This window comes from Vanacampus margaritifer, chromosome 11 (genome assembly GCF_051991255.1).
Source record: "Vanacampus margaritifer isolate UIUO_Vmar chromosome 11, RoL_Vmar_1.0, whole genome shotgun sequence".
Classification (NCBI taxonomy): domain Eukaryota; kingdom Metazoa; phylum Chordata; class Actinopteri; order Syngnathiformes; family Syngnathidae; genus Vanacampus; species Vanacampus margaritifer.
In genome coordinates, this window is record NC_135442.1 from 22014181 (window position 1) to 22038010 (window position 23830).

Below are 23830 nucleotides of genomic sequence, written 5' to 3' on the forward strand. Positions count from 1 at the left end.
AATGCCAAAAATATTAACCAGAAGCAGTGGGGTTTGAAAAGGGAAATGCACATGCTCACTAGTGACGACAGCTTTGATCGCAATCATTTAACTGACCAGAATAAAGGTTAGCCAACATCCTTGACTCGCCCAGTGGTTCTTAACCTCGTTGGAGGTACTGAACCCCTACAATAAAAAAACAAACAAACAATACTTGAATGGTGGGAATATTACAATTCACAGTCATTTTCGCTCCAACGCTCCCACATTTGGTAATGGTTAATAGGAGTCTAAGAACATCATTATACAATATGACACCTTTATTTATTTATTTTTATATTTACTGTGGCTGCAGCACAAATGTGCTGTGTGAAGGTGGGGGCAGTACAAAAATATAAATTTAATAGAAATTAACGAATGAAAATTAGACATTGCTTTGAATTGTGGCTCAACAGATTTTTATATATTTTTTAATGAAACATACCTGGAGAAAACCGATGGTACTCCTAGAAAAGATGGAACATCCTTTTACCATAGGAATGGCCTGTTTAAAGTAGCGTATAGTCACTGTGCTGTTTGCTATTTTGGCCCCTAAAATTTCAGGTGCCACTGTATTCCTAGTAAGAAAAAAAAGTGTAATGTGAGTACAAATAATGGAGAATTCTTATTTTAAAGGATCTTTGTGCAGTTTGTCACTTTTTTACTTGTGACTGCAACCTCTAGCCCAAAGCACAACTGCAGCATCTGTGTCAGGGTCATTCATGGTGCACGTACGTACACTATCTTAAAGTGACAGCCTCAGTTGACAAACGAAGACATGATTTCAAATGAGGTAAGAAAAACTCCGCCCCTCCCCAAAGAAACTGTGGAGTGTGCAGGGTCCGCATACTCTACTATAAAGGGAAGATGAATGCTGATAGGTGCAGTCAGAGTAAAACAGTCAGGGCTCTTCGTACTCATCTGGAAATTGGTGGAGCATGCACGATGTAGAAAAAGCTTTAATATTACCTTTTCAAGCGGCACAATGCACCTTTAAATATGAAGACACTCATCACTCTTGCAGCTTCACAATCAGTTTATGCAATCAAAGGCTAAAAATTATTGTTATGTTGCACCTTATATTGTCAGTAGAGCTGTCAAACGATTAAATTTTTCAATCAGATTAATCACATCTTAAAATGTTGATTAATCACGATTAATCGCTTAATTAAAATGGAATAGGCTTTACATATTCTTTTAATACATATATATATATATATATATATATATATATACAAAAGTCATGCCTATTTTTGAGTCCAAATTGGTTGTCAATTGTTATAGCAAATTCTTGAAATCTAGCAAAGAAAACATGTTCTAACACTTTAGATAGTGTACTTGCCAAAGCAAGTGGTCTATATCCATCATCTGCCGCTTATCCGAGGTTGGGTCGCGGGGCCAGCAGCTTTAGCAGGGTAGCCCAAACTTCCCTCTCCCCTCCCACTCCGTTTAGCTCCTCCGGCGGGGTCCCAAGTCGTCCCAATCTGTTTTGAATGCCTCCTGGACGCCTCCCTGGAGAGGTGGTGCGGGCATGTCCCACCGCCAGGAGGCCCCAATTGGTCTATAATTATCTTTATTTATTATTCATATTGTTAGAGTTAATGAATACATATTTTGTGCCCGCTTTTTGTGATCCCAGTAAATCAGGCCCTCTGGGTACAATTTTTGCCAATCATGCGCAACACGCCTACCAACAGTGTGCACACTGTAAGCCTAACCAATTTAACCCTCCATTTTATGGTGTCTTTCTGCCACAATTTTAGACAACTAATTGGAAGTTTTGAGTATAAAAACCTTCTTTTTTTTTTGCACACAAAAGTGTGTTTTTTGCAAGAATTCCAACTTATAGGGCTATTTTGTGTACAAGTTTTTTTCCTCAGTATTTCCTCATGCTGCCTCCAAAGGTTTTTCCCCAGTGAGCAGGTTAACAACTCCGTGCTTGCTCATACTCTCTTCTTTACTCTCAGCCTTAATACACAGCTCTATCTTCACACTTAATCAACATAAGATGTGCAACAATGTGACAAAAAGTTAACTCTTTCACTGCCAGACGTTTTCCGAAACGGGTTGTCCCCACTGCCAGCCGATTTAAGCATTTTGAGTGATCTTTCAAGGTCCACAGAAAATGTTGTGTTTGGACTATGGAAACACACATACTACCAAATAAAAGATTGGACTCTCATCTTTCATCAGAAAAAAAAGTTTGTTTCTAGCTTATTCCGTTCTTCAGTAATCAACAATAGAAAATGGTAACTTTCACCGAAATTCTCTGTTTTGAAACAAAAAGTGGAGAAAAACGGCTTTTTGTGAAACGATGTTATTTCATGCACTTCAGTGAATTGTACACTTCTTTTTGTCCATGAATGATGCCACAAACACCTAAATAGTGCTTTACTTCTATAAAACAGTACCACCAACAATGAAAAAGTCTTTTTTTATAGCAAAAAAAACAGTTTATTTACATAGATAACAGAAACAATTTGACAAACTATTTACAAAGGTGTACAACTGTGCATGTGTGATTATTTACAATTGTGTGGATGTTTGAACTACATAAATTTTACTTTTGTGTGGTAAACAGTGTAACACTCGCCTGCGTGCAAGGGGACACTGCAAGATTTGCACCACAGCCTTGTCTCACTGCGAATGCCCCTTCGCATGCAGACCCGACACCTTCTTGCTGGCTTTTTTTTCCAGGAAGTAGCAGGCATGTGTTCCAGCGTGTGTTTGGCCATGTTACCATCAAGTCGGCTTTCAGGATCAAAATACGGTGACCTGGTATTTTGTCTGGCTTCCTCATGCTCTTCCATCCCAACTTCCTCCTGGTCTTGTGGCAACAGCCACCCTCTCACCACCTGCTGGATGAACTCCAAAAAAGGTTGACTCGTCCCAGGATTTTTTTTTTTGTACAAGATGTAAGCATTGAACATGCATATTTGGAAAAGATAGGCAACAAACTTTTTGTGCCACTTCAATGTTTTCCGTGTGAATGGGTGGTACGAGATGTTTTGATCCATCTTGTCCACTCCATTCATCTTGGAATTGTAGTCCACAACACAAATTGGTTTTTCGAAAGGCACTTTTTTTTTTTGTGCGTTCCGCCACACCTCCCTCCACTGTCCGCATTTCATCTTTGTGAAACGTTGTCACCATCCTCAACAAACGTTTGTCCTGCCATGCCACAATCATAACATTTGTGTTGTGCCTTACCAGTTTCCCCCCCACCCCAAGGCCAGTGTTGGTTAGGCACGTTATCTCACTGGGTCTGTTCTTCCTCAGCGTTCCACAAACATTGGTGCGCGCTGCCAGGAGACGTTCACACAAAGCAATCGAGTTATAAAAATTGTCCATGAATAGTGTGTACCCATTTCCTGGCAGACGATCCAGTAAGTTGAACACTGTATCGGGGAGAGAACAACTAATGCCAACATAGGGTTGCATATTGAAACAATAGCCGGTTTGGGAGTCACACAAAATGTATGATTTGATCCCATATTTGACCGGCTTTTGGGGGTTGTACACTTTGAACGAAAGACGTCCCTGGAAACTCATCATTCCCTCATCAATACAAATATTCCTGCCCGGTTGAAACAGTTCCTTGAACTTGTTTACAACGTGATTGAACACAGGACGAATTTTAAATAGTTTGTCGTCTGAACTGTGTGCCGTCTCGTTGTCGTTGAAGTGCAGGAAACTCCAGATGAGCTGGAAGCGGTTTCGAGGCATTGCGCGACTGAAGAATGGTGTCGTCTCTATTTCGTCCTGAGTCCAATACATTTCGATACTGGGCTTGTTTATATACCCAGTAAGGAATTGGAGTGCAAAAAACGTTTTGAGCTCAGACACAGACACTGGCTTCCAAGCACGACTCCTGCAGTGTGGCAGACTTTCAGCCCGTTTTTGCATTGACTGACGTGCAAATAAGTTTGTCTGATCAGCAATGTGCTGCAGAAGTTCGTCTGTGATGAAGAGCTGCAGGAAGTCAACTGGCCGGGTTGAATTCAGCTCTGCTGCGGCACCTCTTGGTCCTGGCTCCACAGTAAAGGGGAAGGAGTTTGGCTGCCAGCCTGCTTTATGCCAGCCAGATTTTTGGGGATCTGCAAATATACATTTCAATATCATATAATATTCATTTTAGATCAGTGTGATGCAATATATATATATAAATATATATATTTACGTTTTTTCTTGGATCCACTGGTTGATGGACCTTTATTCTGCTCACTCTGAGGAGCGTCACTCTGAGCTGCAGCTGAAAGAAATATATACAATTACAATAATATCGAAAGAGCGTTTTCTTTTGTTGTTGCGGTGTATTGAAAACACTTTTTTTATACCTCTCTTTGTCGTCTTTGCAGTGGGACGTCGCTGTGAGCACGATCCACGATCTATGAATGCACATTCACGTTACACAAGGTGCTAGCAGCGTGCTAGAAAAGTATCTCATAGCAAGTTTGTGCTTACCTTCGACGTCTTCTGCGGATGAAATACTGTCCGAATCACTTTCTCCGTGGTCAGACTGTACCCACTCCTCCGAAGAATATCCATCGGACTCAGGATACTCTTCGTCGTCGTCCGATTGAACGTCCTCGTGCGGAGAAGTGCTCGGTCGTGCACCACGTTTTCCGGCGCTAGCACCGCTAGCCTCCGAGGCCTTAACACGCGGTCGAAGCTGCCGCCGCGTCAACCCTGCAACTTCGGCATCAACCTCATTGTCGCCATCATCATCACCTTCGTCGGATTGAACGTCCTCGCGTGCAGAAGTGCTCGGTCGTGCACGACGTTTTCCGGCGCTAGCACCGCTAGCCTCTGAGGCCTGAGGACGTGAACGAAGCTGCCGCCGCGTCAACGCTGCAGCTTCGGCGTCAACCTCCTTATCACCATCATCATCGCGGTCATCATAATGGTGCACTTTAGCACTGGTTGATGCTTCTCCTTTTCCAAAAAATCGATCAAGCGTGGTCTGCTTCTTACCGTCGGTCGCCATTTTTCTTCTCTCCTCAATTCTCGTCTACTCCTCGACGCTCTAGCCCCGCCTGGCCTTTTATACTACTGACGCCCACCCGATCTTGTCAAAAGAGAGTCATCGCTGCCCTCTAGGGGCCAAAAATAGTCCTTAGGCACAACAGACAGACTTGAAACTTTCACCAGACATGCGGGAGGGTTTCCTCTACCCGTTTCAAAAAAAAAAAATAAAAAATCATTGGATGACGTCTTTTGACGTCATTGGCAGTGAAGCGTAGGTTTTTACTTGACGTCTTTAAACGTCAGTGGCAGTGAAAGAGTTAATTGATCAGGAGTCATGCAGGGCAAATTCTGATTGACTATACAACCATATAAGGCAGAAAAATAGTGAGTTATCACAGTAACGAACTCACGACCATCACTTTGCTATCTACTCCCTGAGCCACGCAGCTCCTGCTGTATTTTAGTATATTGTTCGTGTCAGCTGGAATCTTCGTAACTCAAAGAGCAAAAACGTTTTGAGACAAAAAAATATGTTTTTGCTCTCCTGTTGGAGATAAGCAAACAGTAGGAGCATAGCTCAGCTGGTAGTGTAGTCGTCTCCCAAGCTGAAGCTCGTGAGTTCGTTCCTCAACTCTTGAGTGACTTTTATTAGGACCCTCGCGCCCTAATTAAAGTCACTATTGTTTTTCGTCCCTATTCTTTTTCGTTCGTATTATTAGTGCCTGAGCAGCTACCGCTGCTAAATAATAATAATAATAAAAAAGGTTTATTATGCCATTTTCTAAGAAATTTGGCTATGAATGTGCCAGTACCCCAAAGTGGCCCAGGCTGCGAGAGTCCTTTATAGCTGCCTGCAGCTCTAGTTTATATTTTTTTCCCCCTCAATTCTTTATTTTACTCTCTTCCAAGTATAAATATTACTGTACTCTTAAACTAACTCTATTTAGTCCCACTCTAAATAGAGTCAAATTTATTTTAAATAGAGTTAAATTTACTTAGAATTTACTGTGTACACACTAAAAAAATATGCTGGGTTGTTTTATCTACCCAAGTGCTGGGTTATAAAATGTTTAAAATGTTGTCCACTCTCACCACCAACAACCTCCATCACACCTATGACACCCACTTCCACTGCCTTGACTATTCATGAGCAGGATGTGAGACGGCTGTGAGCAACAAAAGACCAAGAAGGCGTCAGCACCGGATGAAGTGTCTCCCTCCTGACTGAAAGTCTGCACTGACCAGCTGGTTCTAGTCTTTACACAGGTCTTCAACAGATCATTTGAGCTGTTTGAGGTCCCATCCTGCTTCAAATGCTCTACTATCATCCCAGTCTCCAAGAAAACTGCAATATCAGGACTCATCGACTGCAGGCCTATCTCTCTGACATCTATGGTCATGAAGTCTTTCGAACACCTCGTACTGGACCACTTTAAGAGCATCATTGGACCCCCGGGCAGTTTGCTTAGCAAGCAAACAAGTTAGTAGAAGACACATTTAACGTGGGGCTACACTTCATCCTGTAACACTTCGACTTTGCAGCAACCTATCCATGGATCCCATTTGTGGACTTCAGCTCTGCGTTCAACGCCATCATGCCAAAACTCCTCAAATCTTCTCTAACTCAGTATGTCTCCTGCCATCTGCCAGTAGATCTACAGCTTCCTGACAGGCAGGACACAGCAGGTGAGGCTGCGAGGGACAACATTACTAACACATTATCACCACTGCTGACCCTCAAAGATGGATTCTAAACTCCTTAAGTGTGCAGACGACACCACAGTCATCGGCCTCATCAAAGACAGTTCCTGCACATCGACAGGAAGTGGAGCAGCTAACACGCTGGTGCAGCCTCACAGTTTGGAGCTGATTGCATTCAAGACTGTAGAGATGATCGTTGACTTGACATAGCGGCCCCTCACATTGTACAACCGCCCTGTCATCCTCCGAGACCTTCAAGTTTCTGGGATTACAGTCTCCCCGGACCTGAAGTCGGGGGATCAACTCCGTGCATGATCTTCAGCCATAACTTGAGTGGCTCATACTATCGCAGACAAAATCCTTGTGTGTTTCTATATATAAAGGCGGATAAAGATGATTCTGCTGACAAGACCACAAAGTAGATCATCTACTGTATAGTTAACTAAAACTAAGCAAATAACTCAAAACTAAAATTCAAAAAAACATTTTTGTTAACGAAATAAAATAAAAACTAGAATGCTTTTAAAAAAACGAAAACTAACCGAAACTACATTTTACATTTACAAAACTAACTCAAACTAACTATAATTATTAATTAAGAATTAAGTTAGTCATATAGTTAGTTTTCATCTATTGTAATTAAATACTTGGTTGACTTTGAATGTGATTTAAGGATATTTATTTCAATATCAGAATAAGGATGTTTGAAAGTGTGTCGCACAGAAGTGACATCATCTAGCAGCTTATTTTTTGCCTTAGTTCTTCCAGCGTCGGTGGCGCATTGGGCAGCAAGTTTATTTCATTTCAACCTATCCATTGCAACAGATTGCATGTCAGCCCATTTGACTTGCATTTTTTTCAGATCTCCTTTGAAAGTTGCACGCCAAGTCTTCTTAGGCCATCCCAGCTTTCTCTTGCCTTTTGGGATCCATTTCAGGACTCTCAAGGCATTTTGATGATCATTCATTCGCGATATATGGCCTGCAAATGTAATTCTACTTTCAGTTACTATTTCTGAGAGTTTTTGTTGTTGGGTTCTATTAAAAACTTCTTGATTTATAGTTCTGTCTTTGTAGGTCATTTTTTTAATTCTTCTCAAGCATCTCTGCTGGAATACATCGAGTTTCCTGATTATTGTTGCTGTCATCTTCCAAGTATCACTTGCATAGGTGGCTGTTGGTATTACTATGGAACTGAAAAGTTGCGGTTTGATTTTAATTGTCAGTGATTTTGCTTGCCACACACTTCTCAGTTGCTGAAAGACTCCCATAGCTTTCCCAATTCTGCAAGTCACATCTTTCTGTGAGTCTCCATCACTTGAAATCGTACTTCCTAGACAGGTGAATGAGTTGACTTTTTCAATCTTCGCCATCTCTATTTGTACTTCTTTTCTTGATTCTCTACCAATTTCCATCACTTTGTTCATGTCTTGCAACTCTTGCATGCTGTTGCTAATTAATGCAACGTCATCTGTAAAATCAAGATCTGATCGTTTGCTTTCCTTTTTCATTTTTTTTTATAAGTGATTCCAAAGTTATTGTTGTCAATAGCAGTCTTCATTACAAAATCTATTGCCAGTGAGAACAAAAATAGAGAGAGAAGCCTTGTCTGACTCCTGTTTTGATTTTTAAAAATTCTGTATTTTCATTTCTACTTTTGATGGTAGAACTGGAGTTGAAATTGATATTCTTAAAGGTGCATTGTGCCGTTTAGAAAGGTAATATTAAAGCTTTTTCTACATCATACATGCTCCACAATGCCCAGATGAGTACGAAAAGCCCTGACTGTTTTACTCTGACTGTATCTATCAGCTTTTATCTTCACTTTATAGTAGAGTGTGTGGACCCACGCACTTCACAGTTTCTTTGGGGAGAGAAGGGTGGAGTTTTTCTTGCCTAATTTGAAGTCATGTCTTCGTTTGTTAACTGTGGCTGTTGCTTTAAGATCATGGACGTACTCGCACGCGCACCATGAACGAGCCTGACACACATGCTGCAGTTACGCTTTGGGCCACAGTTGCGAGTAAAAAAGTGACAAACTGCACAAAGATCCTTTAAAGATGTTGATAAATTTTATGGACACTACATTAGTTCCAGCAATCTTACACAGTGATTCTCGATGCACACTGTCAAAGGCTTTCTTGAAATCAATCTAATTATTTGCCAGCAGTTGTTGAAATTCTAGACTTTGCTCAATTACATTTCTCAGTGTGAAGATTTGTTCAGTACAGGATCTGTCAAACCTAAAGCCAGCTTGTTCTTCTCTCAGTTTTGAGTCAATTATAAGCTTTATTCTGTTCATTGTTCACTGTTTATCTAGCAGCAGCCAATAGAAAAGCACCTTCAGATGACGTGGCTCCTAGGTCACAATTTTGCGTGTTTGACTTTTGACTCCAATGGCTCACCTTGCCTACTTTTTCATTTAATTCAGCCGAAAGGCAATGCTAGGTAAGAAGTGTGTTGCGTTTTTCAATTTACCATGGTATTTATTAAATCTTGCACACAATACACATTTTTTCAAAACAAAGTAAAATTAAACATTTTTGAAATAACTAAAACTAATAAAAATGAAAGCTAATTATTAGTAAATAATTAAAAAAACAAAACTCAAAACGGAATAAAAACTGTAATGAAAATACCCAAACTACAATAAACCCTGAATGCAACAATGCGTTAAGATTCTCTCCAGTCATATTAACAATAAACACAACTTGAGTGAGATGGACAATTTGTAAAATAACCCAACAAAGAGACTCACAAGATGCATTTTTGATAGTTTTCATAGGAAACACAAATTAAGTAAAAGGAGAAAAATCAGCATCTCTCAGAAAACATGTCGCGAATCATAAAGCTTAATTTGGAAGACATAACGGTGAAGACATTTTGGCGTTGAAAGTTTGAAAAATAAGAAAGACATGCATTGCAGGTTAATTAAAAACACTCTAAGTTGTCCCTACTGTAGGTGTGATTGTGAGTGTGGATGGTTGTTCGTCTCTCTGTGCCCTGGATTGGCTGGCAACCAGCTCAGGGTGTACCCCGCCTACTGCCCGAAGCCAGCTGGGATAGGCTCCAGCGCCCCCCGCGACCCTTGTGAGGACGAAGTGGTTAAGAAAATAGATGGAAGTTTGAAAAATATTACTTAACTTGAGCTGCGAGCAACTACAAAGAGCCCTCGCAGTACGGGACACATTGGGGTATAGGCACCTTGGAATAAGATTTTTTTGAAAATGGCACAATAAAGTTTTACATGTGATTTTTTTGTTTTGTGCTAGTCCTGATGAGTGTTTTTTTCACACATGTTTTAGACCAACCAAATCAGACAATTTTTTCTTGGCAAATGCGTGTAGCCATAGCAACAACATTCGTCAAAACAAAAAGGTTTGCTTTTACGTTTCATCTGGAACATCTTTAGATGGAAAAACCCACAGACACAAGTCAATTGGATAAAATCTGTGACCTCTATAATAGGCCAAAAATTTGAAAGTAAATCCGAATTGGGGGACTTTCTTTTGGGTTTAACAAATTGCTCCAAGAGACTTTTTTGTAAGTCTTAGGCTGCTTTATAGCCTTCAACTTTGTGTAGATATAAGTGAAAGGTACAATTGGGGGTGGTTTGTTGAGAATTTGTAGGGCGATTGACTGACATTTTTGAAAAATCTCACAACAAACTATTAAAATGTTGATTATTTTGCCAGGCTTGATGTGTGTGTAAAGATTCCTGAGTTTTCATCCATGTTAAAACCTTCAAAATCAGTGTTGCCCTGGCAACCCAGTTTCACGAAAAGTCAAAAAGTTTGTGTTTCAAGTTCAACATTATGAAGGCCTAAACACTTTCCTGAGCAAATATGCGATTGAGCTCGTTAACCAGCACTAAATGTATAACCCAGCATTATCATAAGGATGTCTTCAGGCAGTGACTATTAACTCATTTGTTCCCAAAAACGTAAAAATATCTTCTATTTTAAATGGTTTACGCGTCCCAAAGACATATTCATACGTTTTTTATGGGGTTTTTTTATGCTAGAGCACAGAGCTTTGATTCAGCCTCTCAACTGCACAAAATGGTTGAAGCAATGGTAGTTATTACAAAAACGGCCAGCAGGTGTCAGCAGAATAGAAGAGATCAACCAGGGCCATGTTGAAAACAAGCAGATTTCCCCACAATTTAAAGCAGATTTGTGAATAATGATGAAACTTAGCTATATTCTAATGCTACCTTCTGCAAAACAGAAACAAATAGAAATATACTTTTTTTCCTGATGAAAGAAGAGACCTTAATCTTTATTTTGGTATGTTCCATGTTTTTATAGCAATAGAACACAATATTCTGTGGGCCTTGCAAAATCAGTCAAAATCCAGTAAAACAGCCGGGAGCAAAGACGATTGTTTCAGCGAAAATGGCTGGGAGTCAATGAGTCAATATATATGTGACGTTTGGGATTTTTTGGGGAGATTGTGTAGAGGAGTTATTAAGCATTTCCTCTTTTATGATGAAGCAAATATTAAACGCAAAATTTGATGCCCTGCCCCCATCTTATATTATTTAGAAAACTCAAGATTTTTTTCCCCAGTTGTTGTCATAGGTCTTAACTCTTTGACTGCCAGACGTTTTCAAAAACGGGTTGTCGCCAGTGCCAGCCGATTTAAGCATTTTGAGTGATCTTTCAAGGTCCACAGAAAATGTTGTGTTTGGACTATGGAAACACACATACTACCAAATGAAAGATTGGACTCTCAGCTTTCATCAGAAAAAAAAAGTTTGTTTCTACCTTATTCCGTTCTTCAGTAATCAACAATAGAAAATGGTTACTTTCACCGAAATTCTCTCTTTTGAAACAAAAAACGGAGAAAAAGAGCTTTTTGTGAAACGATGTTATTTCATGCACTCTAGTGAATTGTACACTTCTTTTTGTCCATGAATGATGCCACAAACACCTAAATAGTGCTTTACTTCTGTAAAACGCTTTCACCAACAATGAAAAAGTGTTTTTTGATTGCAAAATACGTTTATTTCCATTCAACAGTGTAACAATTTGACAAAACAATTTCGCAAACTATTTACAAATGTGTGCAACTGTGGTACTACTTACAATTATGTGGATGTTTCAAATACAGTTTTTCCTTTTGTAACGCTCTCCTGCGTGCAAGGAGACGCCAGGACTCGCGCAACAGTTTACTTTCACTTTCACATTGGTCCGTTTTGCGTGCAAACGTTACACTTTCTTGACGGCCTTTTTTTCCGGGGAATAAAAAGCAAGTAGCAGACTGTACACACTCCTCCGATGAATATGCATTGGACTCGGTGCACTCTCCGTCGTCCGATCGAACGTCCGCCTGTGCGTGCTCGGTTGCGCTCCGCGTTACGACACCGTCATAGCCGCCGCGTCAGCGGTTCCAATTTCGCCGTCAAGCTCGGATTCACCTTCATCATCATGGATATCAATGTACTATTTTAGCGTTGGTCGATGCCTTTCGTCTTGTAAGTGTAGAGCTGCTTGCAAACGCTCGCCATTGCCCGTTCCCTCCTCCATCTAGCTCCATCTAACGTCTTCTACTGCCGCGTCAATGCTTTCCAACCACGGAGTCGCCATCATCTTCATCATCGATGATGATGATCGTCATCAACAATGTGCTTTTTTAGCGATGCTTTTGGTCTTTGAAAAAAACGGCTCTGGCGTTAGCTCCTCGCGACCGGCCGCCATTTTTCCTTTGTTTTCCATTCTGATCTCCTGCTCAACGCTCTAGCTCCGCCTCTACTGACGCCCACCCGATCTTGTCAAAAGAGAGTCATCGCTGCCCTCTAGGGGCCAAAAATAGTCATTAGGCTCAAAAAACCTGCTTAAAACTTTCAGGAGAGCTCCGCAAGCCTTCCCAGCACCCGTTTCAAAAAAAAAAAAAAAAAAAATGGGAGGACGTCTTTTAACGTCTTTGGCGCTCCTCCGTAGGTTTTTGCAGAACGTCATTTAACGTCTTTGGCAGTAAAAGAGTTAAGATAGAACAGCCCAAGTTTGGAAGGAAAATTGTTGTACAAGGTATGACCCCTGTAAATGTGCAAAAATAGGCTGAAATTGGACATTCAAACATTTATCACTCACATCATTTTAGGATACAGCTTCTACTAACTTTTTTTATACGTCTCAGAATTCTACATATGCCTCCGTATACATCTAAACATTCTGCAAGCAAAATTTAATAGATCCGGCTAAGGCTGCTCAATAAATTGTATTAATTCAATTAATTTGCCATTTTAAAATTCAAAACTGTTGTTCTTAAATTCTGCAATATCCAAACGTTATTGTTAGTTGTAAAGCACAAATGGCAGATTGCTGGATGGCTGGTTTACAAGACATGATTTCACTAGGTACCAACTACTTAATTGTAGCATTTAAGCACAAGCTATGAATGTTAAATTTACATTACAACTGATTTAAATACAGTACAGTACAGTATACAGTAAATTATTGTTATCTGAACGTTTTGCGCAGGAATTATTTTTGAATAAATGAAACATTTAAATAAATGCTTGTTGGGTTTATCATTTCAATCAAAATTGATTAAAAAAAAAAAGTAATCTTTCAGAACGACATGAAAAAAAAATCTAGTTTTTATTTTTGGGCCGCATCACCCAGCCCCAGATCCAGCCCTTTTCCAACCTACTGTAGTTCCAACAGACCAAGCTCACACTAGTGAGTAAAGAATGCATCTGAACTGAAGAAACATCAAAGCAAAATTCCATAAAATTACTCAACTTGGGTGGAGGAAAATAAACCCGCTGTAAATAATAATGATGATAACAGATGGTGTCAAGCAGGAACAGGTGGGGTTTAATGAAAAATGCGGTGCACTATTAAGTAGATTCATTGAAACAAGTCATGTACTGTATACTCAACAAAAACAGAGTTCATAGAGTGCTCTCATAAATGAAGGAAGCAGCAAAAAACATAACTATAATAATCTATAAATATAATTGGCTTTACATCTCCAAAACCATCACTTCTCAAAAAACAAACAAAAATGGTAAGTTTGTTGAGCCATTAACATTGCATTGTCAAAAAGAGCAAGCCACTTCCTACAGTTCAGACAGTGACTTACCAGTAGTATAAATTTATGTGTGTGAGGGTGGGGTATATAAAGTAATTCAAACCCAAAAACATATAAATGTGTTTTTAATACTTTGTCCTTCACTTCCAAAAACGAATTTATACGTTTTGTGTGTGTGTGTGTGTTTAATGCTACAACACACAGAAGGCTTTAATGCAGCATCTGACCTGAACAGGTCGCTTAAAAAAGCAATGGTAGTTATTACAAAAAAGGGCCAGCAGGTGGCAGCAGTGTATAAGGGATCCACTAGGGCCCTGTTGCAACAAACTCTTTTTGCCAGTGTTTTTAACACATTTGTGAATAATGAAATGAAACTTTGCTATATTCTAATGCTATTTGCTGCAAGGCGGAAACAGATACAAATATACATTTTTTCTGATGAAAGAAGAGACTCTAAGCTTTCCTTTGGTATGTTCCATGATTTTATAGTAATAGAACACAATATTCAAAATGCAGTAAAACAGCTGGGAGCAAAGGGGGTTGCTTCAGTGAAAATGGCTGGGAGTCAAAGAGTTAAATAGGTCAAATTTGGACTTACTATGCGAGCTTTCCACTTAACAGTGACAATATCATAGATACAAGGCATAACCTTGTTACTTAACTATAATTAATACCCAGGCCTAGAGGTTTCTGGCTATGATGGAAAATATTTAAATTCAGGGTTTCCCAGGTTTACAGTAATGCCTGTGCAAATGTTAACACAGAGCCACCGAACAGGTGGCTGAACAGATTTGCATCACCAAAAAGACATTTTTGTGTCAGTGGAGATGTTACAGTGGATTGGGCAGGGAAATATTTACAGTGGCTTGCATGACGCTGACTTGAAGAATATACATAGACCAAACATTCTGTCATCATGTAATCACAGTGTAGTTTATGTGAAGCTGCTATCAGTTCAAACACGAGACAAGCCAATGATGATAGATGCTCTTTTGTGCGCAAAGTAAAACCAAAATTAAAACACAAAACATTTCAATGTCATATAAATGTATTGATATTTAGCAATTTGATGATCCTTCTGCCTTATTGAAAATGAAAATTATCGTTGATACTGCTGGCCAGGCCCTCTTTTACCGGGCTTGCTGGAGCCCAGGGGCCTACAGTAGTCAAGGGCCTACTACTGTTATTTTTACTCTTCACATGCATAAGTCTCTGCCTGCCTCCCCTACCTTTCCTGACCTCACATATTGTATCTGCTTTACTCATGCCAGAGTTGTTTAGTTTCTCTAACAAATTTAATATGTCTGCTTTCCATTTGTCATTATGCTCAATGAGCAAATAAAAACCTGAGCCAATTAATTGTTTTACAGGATAAATGTGAGTAAATGTAATATTTCTCTGAGTAATCCACATAGGATTAATGTAAAAGAGCTCTTCTATTGTATTAGCACTTTGATCAAGGGTACTGGCTGGACATTAACCGTACATGTTTTTATTTGTGAAGGAAACTGGACCAGCTGGATAAAATCCACACAGGCTGTGGGATTTAGGAACATTCAAATTCCAACAGAGGACCCACTTGATGTGACGCAGCAGTGCTGATGGCTCTTGCCAACATGCCCACCAAGCCCAGATCAAGGCCAATGCTCTTCTGAATGTTCTGGTCTTTTATCTATTCACAAAGCTCTATGCCACCACTGTAGGATGCAATCAGTATTGGGTTCATTTCAGGGAAGCTCCCTAAGTATGTCTGACAGTGAGTTTAACAGTCCTTGTGCATTCCTGGTCCGTATTGGTTGAGTAAATTTGACTCTATTTAGAATATATTTGACTCTATTTAGAGTGGGACCATATAGACTCAGTCTTAAATTAGGCTGATATTTTGACTTGGAAGAGAGTAAAAAATGAAAAATAAAGAATTGAGAAAAAAAATCAAAATAGAGTTGAAATAAAAGTTGAAATTAAAGTCACTCAAGGGTTGAGGAACGAACTCATGACCTTCAGCTTGGGAGATGGCCACACTACCACCTAAGCTATGCCACGCCTACTGTTTGCTTACTTCCACGAGAAAGTTTTTGGTCTCAAAACCATCAAGTTTGCTCTTGAAGTTAGGAAGATTCCAGCTGACACGAACGATATACTAACACACAGCAGGAGTTGTGTGGCTCACGGAGTAGATCGGCTGTCTCCCAAGCTGAAGGTCGTGAGTTCATTCCTCAACCCTTGAGTGAATTTTTATTTTATTTTATTTATTTTAAATTCTTTATTTTACTCTCTTCCAAGTGTAAATATTACTCTAAAACTGAGTCTATTTGGTCCACTTTAGAGTTAAATTCACTCTACAGAATTTATTGTGCAGTCAGTGTTCCCTCAAAAGAACTCAAATTATAGCCATTAATAGTTAAACCTCTGGCAACAAATGTGAGTAAATCCCTATGTGAAAATGCCCAAATTGATTCAAAAGATCAGTTGTGAATAGCGACTGAGCTGGTGTGTTAAATTTGTTATTACTCCTCATACACTGTGTCATACTGCATACCTTGTGTCATACTGGTCACTGAGAGTTTGACACGGCATTAGTCACAGGGTTTATCAGAATGTGGTGAGGGGCCACAGTTGCCCATCCCTGGCCTAAACTATAAAAAGATTGCCATCACCCTGAAAGTGAGCTGCAGCACAGTGGCCAAGACCATCCAGCGGTTTAACAAAATATTTTTATATGTTCAATAAATCACCAAAACAATTTCCTTTTGTTCACCTGTTTACTTACTTATGGTTTACTTTGTGCATCAGTCCCCTGCATTTTTAAGTAAAAGTCAAAATTACTGCAAGAATATTCATGTCAAAATCAAATCCTTTCCTCCAGGGCAAAAAAGTTAATACAAAACAAAGCAATGGCATTAAAATGAAAAATGTTCTTCTAAAAAAAATAAAAAATAAATCGAGAGGGCACCCCCGCCTACCTCACCTCCAGCCGCGTGGAAGGGCAGAACACTGGGGAGGGAAGGAGAGGAGGGAGCACCGGTGGAGGGGCGGTACCCCAGAATCCCAGGCCCGGCAGGGAAAGGTCCCGGTCGTCACCCCTACGTGCCTAGTGATACCTAACAAGTGTGTGGTGCATTGAATTGTTATTGTAGCTTGACACTCTCCTGCAGGTCTTTCTGCACTTTTGCGAGCTCTTTGCTGATCTCAGCGACACTTTTGCAAGAAAATCATTGGATTTGGACAGTACTGTGAAGTCCAGCTTTTTCTTTTTCCCCTGCATTCATTGCCATGTTATCAGCCTCTTTCTGAATCATCACACTGCTTTTCATTATTGTTCTCTGCACCTTACCTTACCTTAACACCTTACCACACACTTTATGCATGCACTTTTTAATTAATTTTTTCTGGAGAGCTCAGTATTGTTCATTCGGTAATTTTACCGATTTGACATGACATCATCATTGCTCTCTCTCTTTTTTTTTTTTTTTTAATATATATATTTTTTTAAATATTTTTTTTATTTTGTATGTGGGTGAGTATGTGTATGTGCATGTGCGTGTGTGCGTGCGTGTGAGTGTGTATTCATTAGTTCACTTAAAACAAAAAATCCCATACCGTTCACCTAAACCGAAAAACTTCAGAACCCAGCCAGAGCCGTGAGGCCGTCAGGATGGGCCTTTGGGGATGTTGGGGATGCTTGTATTCACCCCTAATACATGCCTATTGCCCAAACCTTTGACTACTAGCGTATATAAGAGTCTTCTCTTGATTATTTCATAGCCAACTCCCAGGAATAGCATCCATCTTTTAGAGAATTCTGGTGCACTATTTCAAAACAATAAGGGTACTTGAAGAATGATAGCCACTTAGCTTCAAAGTAGTAAAACAGTGTTCCCTCAGTCTATACTTTGCGAATGTCACAACACAGGGCACTAATCTGAGCAAAGTGAATATTGCCAGCTGGACGTGATGAACCATAGAATCAACACAAAACCCATAAGAAGGGGATAAAAGGGGGTGATAATCCCTTCCATTGAATGATTGTGGACAATACATACAACGGACTAAAGTGTATGTTGGTTGTGAGAAATGGGGGCACATTATTATTTTTCTTTGAACAAGGATAGTTCTGGATATCCAAACATTAATCACATGAATTCTCTGTTGGCCTCAGTAGCTTTGCACTTATAAGGCTAAGAAGCTGAATGGGGCGTGTGAGTCATTGGATAAAAACAAAACCGGTGATCAGATTTTTAATGATGGAAAGTTATTAAAATTAAAATCCCAGGGCAAATTGTGTGGGAAAGTATTGGAGGACATAATAAAGAGTCAAACACTTTTTCATCATTCAGCCAGTCTTTTAAAAGTAGTATTGTGATTTGAGCTGATTGTTACAACTGCGATTGGGAGAAAAAGCATCTGAGCAGAGCAAATTATTGACTACAGCAGAAGAGACCTGGTGGCAAATTTGTCGACTAATAACAGAAAATGGATGCAACAATATTCACTGGCTCACCCTAATTTGACAATATAATGTCAAATGGAGAAACACGTAAATGCTGCCTCTGCGATATTTGGCTCGTAGTGTAACAGTTTTCAATCAGTAAACTGTGTTCAAGGACTAGGTTTCTTCATCAGGTCCTTCCATTCTGGTCAAGTATGATTATTTGTGCGTCCTTGTTGAATGCAGCAATGAGCCATTGTTTTACGTGACTATTTTCAGCCCACAAAGATAATTCTGTTACCCACTATAGTGCTTCATTTTGCTCCTTTTGAACACCATTGTCACATGGACAATGAAAAAAGATGAATCAGTTAATTTGTTGATTTTTATTTATTTATATATATATATATATATATATATATATACACTTTTTTTATGGTTGATTATCTGCTTTGCCAGCACCAGATAGCACTAAAACAATGCCAGTTTGGTACAAATTTTAATCTCCTAAATCTACCTAGGGGTGTGCAAATGCTTGTTTGGTTTTTACTTTGATTCAACATTTACTTCATTCAACTGACGCTCATTTTATCATATCACTCTAAAGTGTGCTGTTGTGTGGCTTTAACCCTCTTAAAAGCTTGTTCTTTTGAATCGAAAACATGGGTAGAACTCAACATCCCCAAATTCCTCTAAGACGGCTCAAATCTCTCCAAGAGATGAATGGGGTCATGTCTACAAAGAGGAATAATCTTCTTTTCTCCGCAGCCTAAAAAAGGCCTGTCAAATGGCTTCATTGTCAACATCCTAGGAGACTGTTTTCTAAAAGTGTCAAGATCAAAGGGCCTGACTGACATTGCACGCTTTTTGTTATTGCAGTGATAACTCACCAGCTTAATGTTAGAAATTACAGTCTTCACGATAGGCTGCACAAGCCTTGGATCATGACAGATCTGAGGAGCTAACCACAAATAAAAAAAATTAAAAAACAATACTAAAACTAAGAGGAAGAGGCTTGTGTGCACATAAATATCAGAACTTTGAAATGGAAAACTGTGACAGAGCTTGCATCTGGAGTCACTTTAAAGCAACATAAGATTGATTAAATTTTGGAGAATAAATGTTAATGACATGATAAAAAAAATCCACAAATATTAAATTCTTAAGTAAAGTTTGCGGAGGCAGTAACTGGTCAAATAATTTAGTTCATGAATGAAAGTAACACCACTTCTAATCGCTTAAGTGTTAAACCTAAAATCTAAGAGTATTTTAAATAATTTGTCCTATTAAATAACTGTTTGTTGTTGTTGTTATTGTTTTTGCAAATTAGCCTTTCTTGCTAGGTTCTCAAACATGCCATAATATAATATCATCAAAGGAAACATACCTGGGCCGTTGACAAACATTGACATTAATTAGCAAGGATAAGATGAAAATATTTTCATAATTCTAATTTAATAATTGTAAATATAAACTTAAAATATTCTGAATTGTCTTAAAGTGCAATAAAACAGGTATTTCATAAATGTAAGAAAATACTTTTAAATTCATGTGAACAGTAAATTTCAAGAAAACAGTATGATAAAATATGTTTTCTTAAGAATGAGGGGAAAAGAAGTATTTAAATAATCGATTCATGGTTTTATGACTCACACCCACCCACCCCTAGCTATCAGTATTCGTTTTTAGGAAGTCTTATTGATGCTTTTACATAATTTTTGTGAAAACACCGTTAATGAGAAAACTATAAATAATATATTTGCTAATTCATTCTGGTCTGTGTAATTTTTACTCTGCCTTCACGTGCTATGGGAAAGATGGACCTTACTACTCGGAAACTCCTAATTACGACAGAGTTCTGTTCATGTGATTTTGTTGTTATAGCAAAATTGTGTATGCTACGTAATTGTGTAAATTCTAAAACAACCTGCTGTACTAGCGGACGTTAACGCCTTTATAACTGTTAATATTTCTTGCCATTCACAAATCCTTCCATGTTGGAACTTGAATAGTTCTCTCAATTCGAAAACTCGGGTATCAAAATAAATTGTTGTCCAGTAAAAAATACAACATGAGTTCACGTGCAATTTTTCTACTCGACGTGGTATTTACCATAATTTTGATACCACATGAAGGCAGCATAACAAAGAGAGACAATATATCGCAGCTAGATTTTTTTCAGTTTGAAATAAATAATTCATGCAAATGATTTGATATTAATACAAATGTTCCTCCATTTTATCTCTGTCTAAATTGCTGTGTGGACAAGCAGGCCGTGCACTGTTTGGAATTGCTGTTTGAGTGGCCAGTGTGGTGAAAAGCTGTTAGGCAGGGGTGACTTGGCCCTCTCCTCATTGTTCACAAAGCTTGGTATTCCTCTCATAGCATGCCCTGGGCTCCAGGAGATGTACTTTTAAAGATCCCAAGCCCTTGTAACGGCCCCGCTTACCTCCCCAGGACTCCCATTTCTAACACATCCCTTAAAACTTAGCATCTTTACCTTTCAACTCCACACAAAACATAGTCCTTTAAATTCCACAGAACAGAAGCAGCAATAGTATTTTTGTCCAATTATTTGCATATGAGTAATAATCACACTTCAGCGCCACCTTCTCTATCCATCCCACTCTTTACCCTCTCTGTTTACCCTTCGTCCCTAACGTTCAGGCCTCTCTCTCTGTTTCTTTCGCTTTCCTCTTTTCTGAGTGTCCCTCTCAGCTGGCCAGCACCTTTTCAATCTTTGCCTGGGAGATTGTCCCCTGCATGTCAAGTGTAGCCGTGGGTTTGGATGAGAGGTGCTTTTCAGGTCCCCCGTCCCCCTCAACTTTGAATGGAGACAATGGAGCTGTTCTTTATGTCCAGATGACCACACACAAACACACAGATGTACAAACTGTAAGGAAACTATTGAGAATCCTACAGCAGCAAGAAGACGCCCGCTATATGTACTTCTCCAGCAACAAGTGTCATGGTTCTTGTTGCCAAGACAACATAGCTTGAGTTGAGTTTGCCTTAAGACCACGTATAAAGATAGATGTGCCAAAGTAGAGTGGGCTCTGAAAAGACCAGCACTGGTCAGCGGTTCCACCAAGGCGAACAGCCCACACTTTAACACAACTCTTAAGTAGTCACATATACTGCACATTCACATTAACACTGGATGTGTGTAAAATATATATAAAGCGTTAACACGTGACAAATATTGCCATTAATTTCAAAAGTCTGATCTTTGCAATAAGTGTACAAGCAGACAGAATTTCACTTGAATGTAGTGGTGTGGATGTATGTGTTCTGCTCTTTCCTGGTAATAAAATGATGTCCTTCCTCCCGCCGAATCCACTCTTTGGTTTACTTCCGTGTCGCAGGGAAACAAATTAAATGATAGGTAAGGCTGCTTTAATAAAGTTTAGAACGCAGGAAGAGCATCCCAGTACGATACAGTGGCTTTTATTTTTCGCCTGCACCGTTGTTACAGTCGCTGTGAGAGACACCGGAAGTCGCGAAACGCAACCATGCAGAAAAATGCGGAAGTGTGAAAAAGTGGAAGGTCTTTAACAGCTGCTGCTGAAATCATTCCTCTTACTCAATAGTTTTAGGGATGCAGCCATCTAATATTTTTGTATTCGGATATTCTACTGATTTATTTTTATTCGTTTTTGTTTAAAGAACAAACGTATAATTGCCGGTATATTATAAATTATAAATACAGAAGCAAAAAAAATCAAACACACATTTTACTTTATCATGAGCGACCAATCAAATCAAATTTATCGTTCTAATGATTATTTACACTATTTTCCTCTCTAGAAATTCTCCTCCTAGATTTTGGTCTATGATGAGGTGACATCAGAACTACAGTAGCGATTTTGAAGGCTAATTTAGCACAGTAAGCCTGATTTGTTGAAAAGTGATCAGCACGCCAAGTGCGTCAGGCTGTCAGCAGCAAATACACACAGTAATTTATGCCTTCCAAAAGTCATCAAATGACCCTTGCACTTAGCATTAGAGGCACTGGAGCTGCTGTTAAATGCTGGCAACAGGCCAGTACATTACGTCAGCACAATTAAGTAGATTTTATTTTTGGTGTCCGTAATTATCGATTGAACTTGATTTCAAGACGACGTTGTTGCTGACGTCAGCAATGAGTCAAGTTGTCGTTATGCCATGACGCTGCCGGGAGCAACTTTAAAATAAGAACGTACCAAGGCTTTGATGTCCATATATTACTATAGTAAGATTATTAGTATAGTAAGGTGTATTTTGAAGTTGGCCTTCTCACCCACTCAAGAGTTGCTGCGACTGCCTTACTCACAGTGTACGCTAGTGTTAATTTCATCAACAAAAACTAAATAAAAATAATTTTATCAACACACATTTTTTACCGGACGAAAACTAGACTAGACTAGACAAAAACCCTCATTAATAACAACTGGGACTAAATCAGTATGCATTTTTGTGGACAAATGAAGATGAGGTGAAAATGTACTTCACTTAATAAAAACTGGACTAAAATCTAGGGACATTTTAGTTCATGAACAAAAACTAGACAAGAATTATATGATTTTGTAAAATCCTCTCTCTGCTCATCTGTCACTGTGACACTGTCATGTGACACACAATGACACACCCCCTTTCAAATCTGCAGTTAGCGAGTGCAACATGCACAAACACATGGGACATGGGTGAATTTTTTTTTAAGGAAATTATAGTTATACCGTAACATTAATCCAACGGCTATAACTAGAGCTGTGCGATACTTGAGATTTTGGTATCAATCGATACCAAGTAAATACTGGCGCTAATATCGCCGATACCAATAAGTATTTTTAGATTTAGAAAATATTATGGTATTTTTAATTATTTGTCCTATTAAACAACAGTTCGTTTTTGTTTGTTTCGTTTTTTGGGGGTGGTTGCAAATTAGACTTTCTTGCTAAATTCTCAAACATGCCATAATATAATATCAACGGAAACATACCTGGGCCGTTATTTAAATTTGCAATTTTGTTATAATCTTCATGTTCTTAGTCCCTGTCACTCTTCTGCATTCAAAGAAACGTCAGCCACCGAAGTTCCTCTAGTTTAATCACATTACATAAACGATACTTACATGTTGTCCTACACTAATACCTAGCTCAACTAGTAGTTGGAAAAGCTCAAACAAAGCATAATATGTCATATTATGTCATTCGCTGTAAATATAATCATTTCTTACCGCCAGTGACACCCACCGCTGTCATTGGCAGGTCGGCACATGCACGTGTGCTACAAAGGGATTGAGCAAGGGACCCTTGAGAAACCAAAATAAATAAATGTAAAATATCGATACTAGCGCTCTGGTATTGATCCGATACCGATACTCACGTTAGTATCAATTCTATCGATACTTGCATCGATCTCCACAGCCCTAGCTATAACGTTCCAACAATAATGTTAATATGACCGCTAGCTAGTGATAGCATGAAGTCATAGTAGCCATTGCCACTTGTTAATATACTGTAATTATGTGTGAAATTGTTTTTCATCAAAAAGATAAGAGAACATTTTACGTGAAATAGTTTTAGATCCGAAATGTTCAACATAATCTGCTGACAAAAAATATACAGGGGTAAAAGGATTGTAGTGATTAAAAGTAGACTAAAATGTAAATTTTTTGTTGACTAAAACTAGAAGA

General features: G+C 39.0%; 1 protein-coding gene across 1 annotated transcript; it reads right to left on the minus strand.

Annotated features, from left to right (window-relative positions):
• Window positions 1-2506: 2506 nt before the first annotated feature.
• On the minus strand, window positions 2507-5197 carry LOC144060549 (uncharacterized). The gene is made up of 4 exons (XM_077580214.1): window positions 4483-5197; window positions 4356-4406; window positions 4199-4270; window positions 2507-4115 (listed from the first exon to the last, which is right to left on the minus strand). The coding sequence occupies exons 1-4, from the start codon at window positions 4564-4566 to the stop codon at window positions 4020-4022; spliced, it is 303 nt and encodes a 100-aa protein (XP_077436340.1). The 5' UTR covers window positions 4567-5197; the 3' UTR covers window positions 2507-4019.
• Between the last annotated feature and the right edge of the window lie 18633 nt (window positions 5198-23830).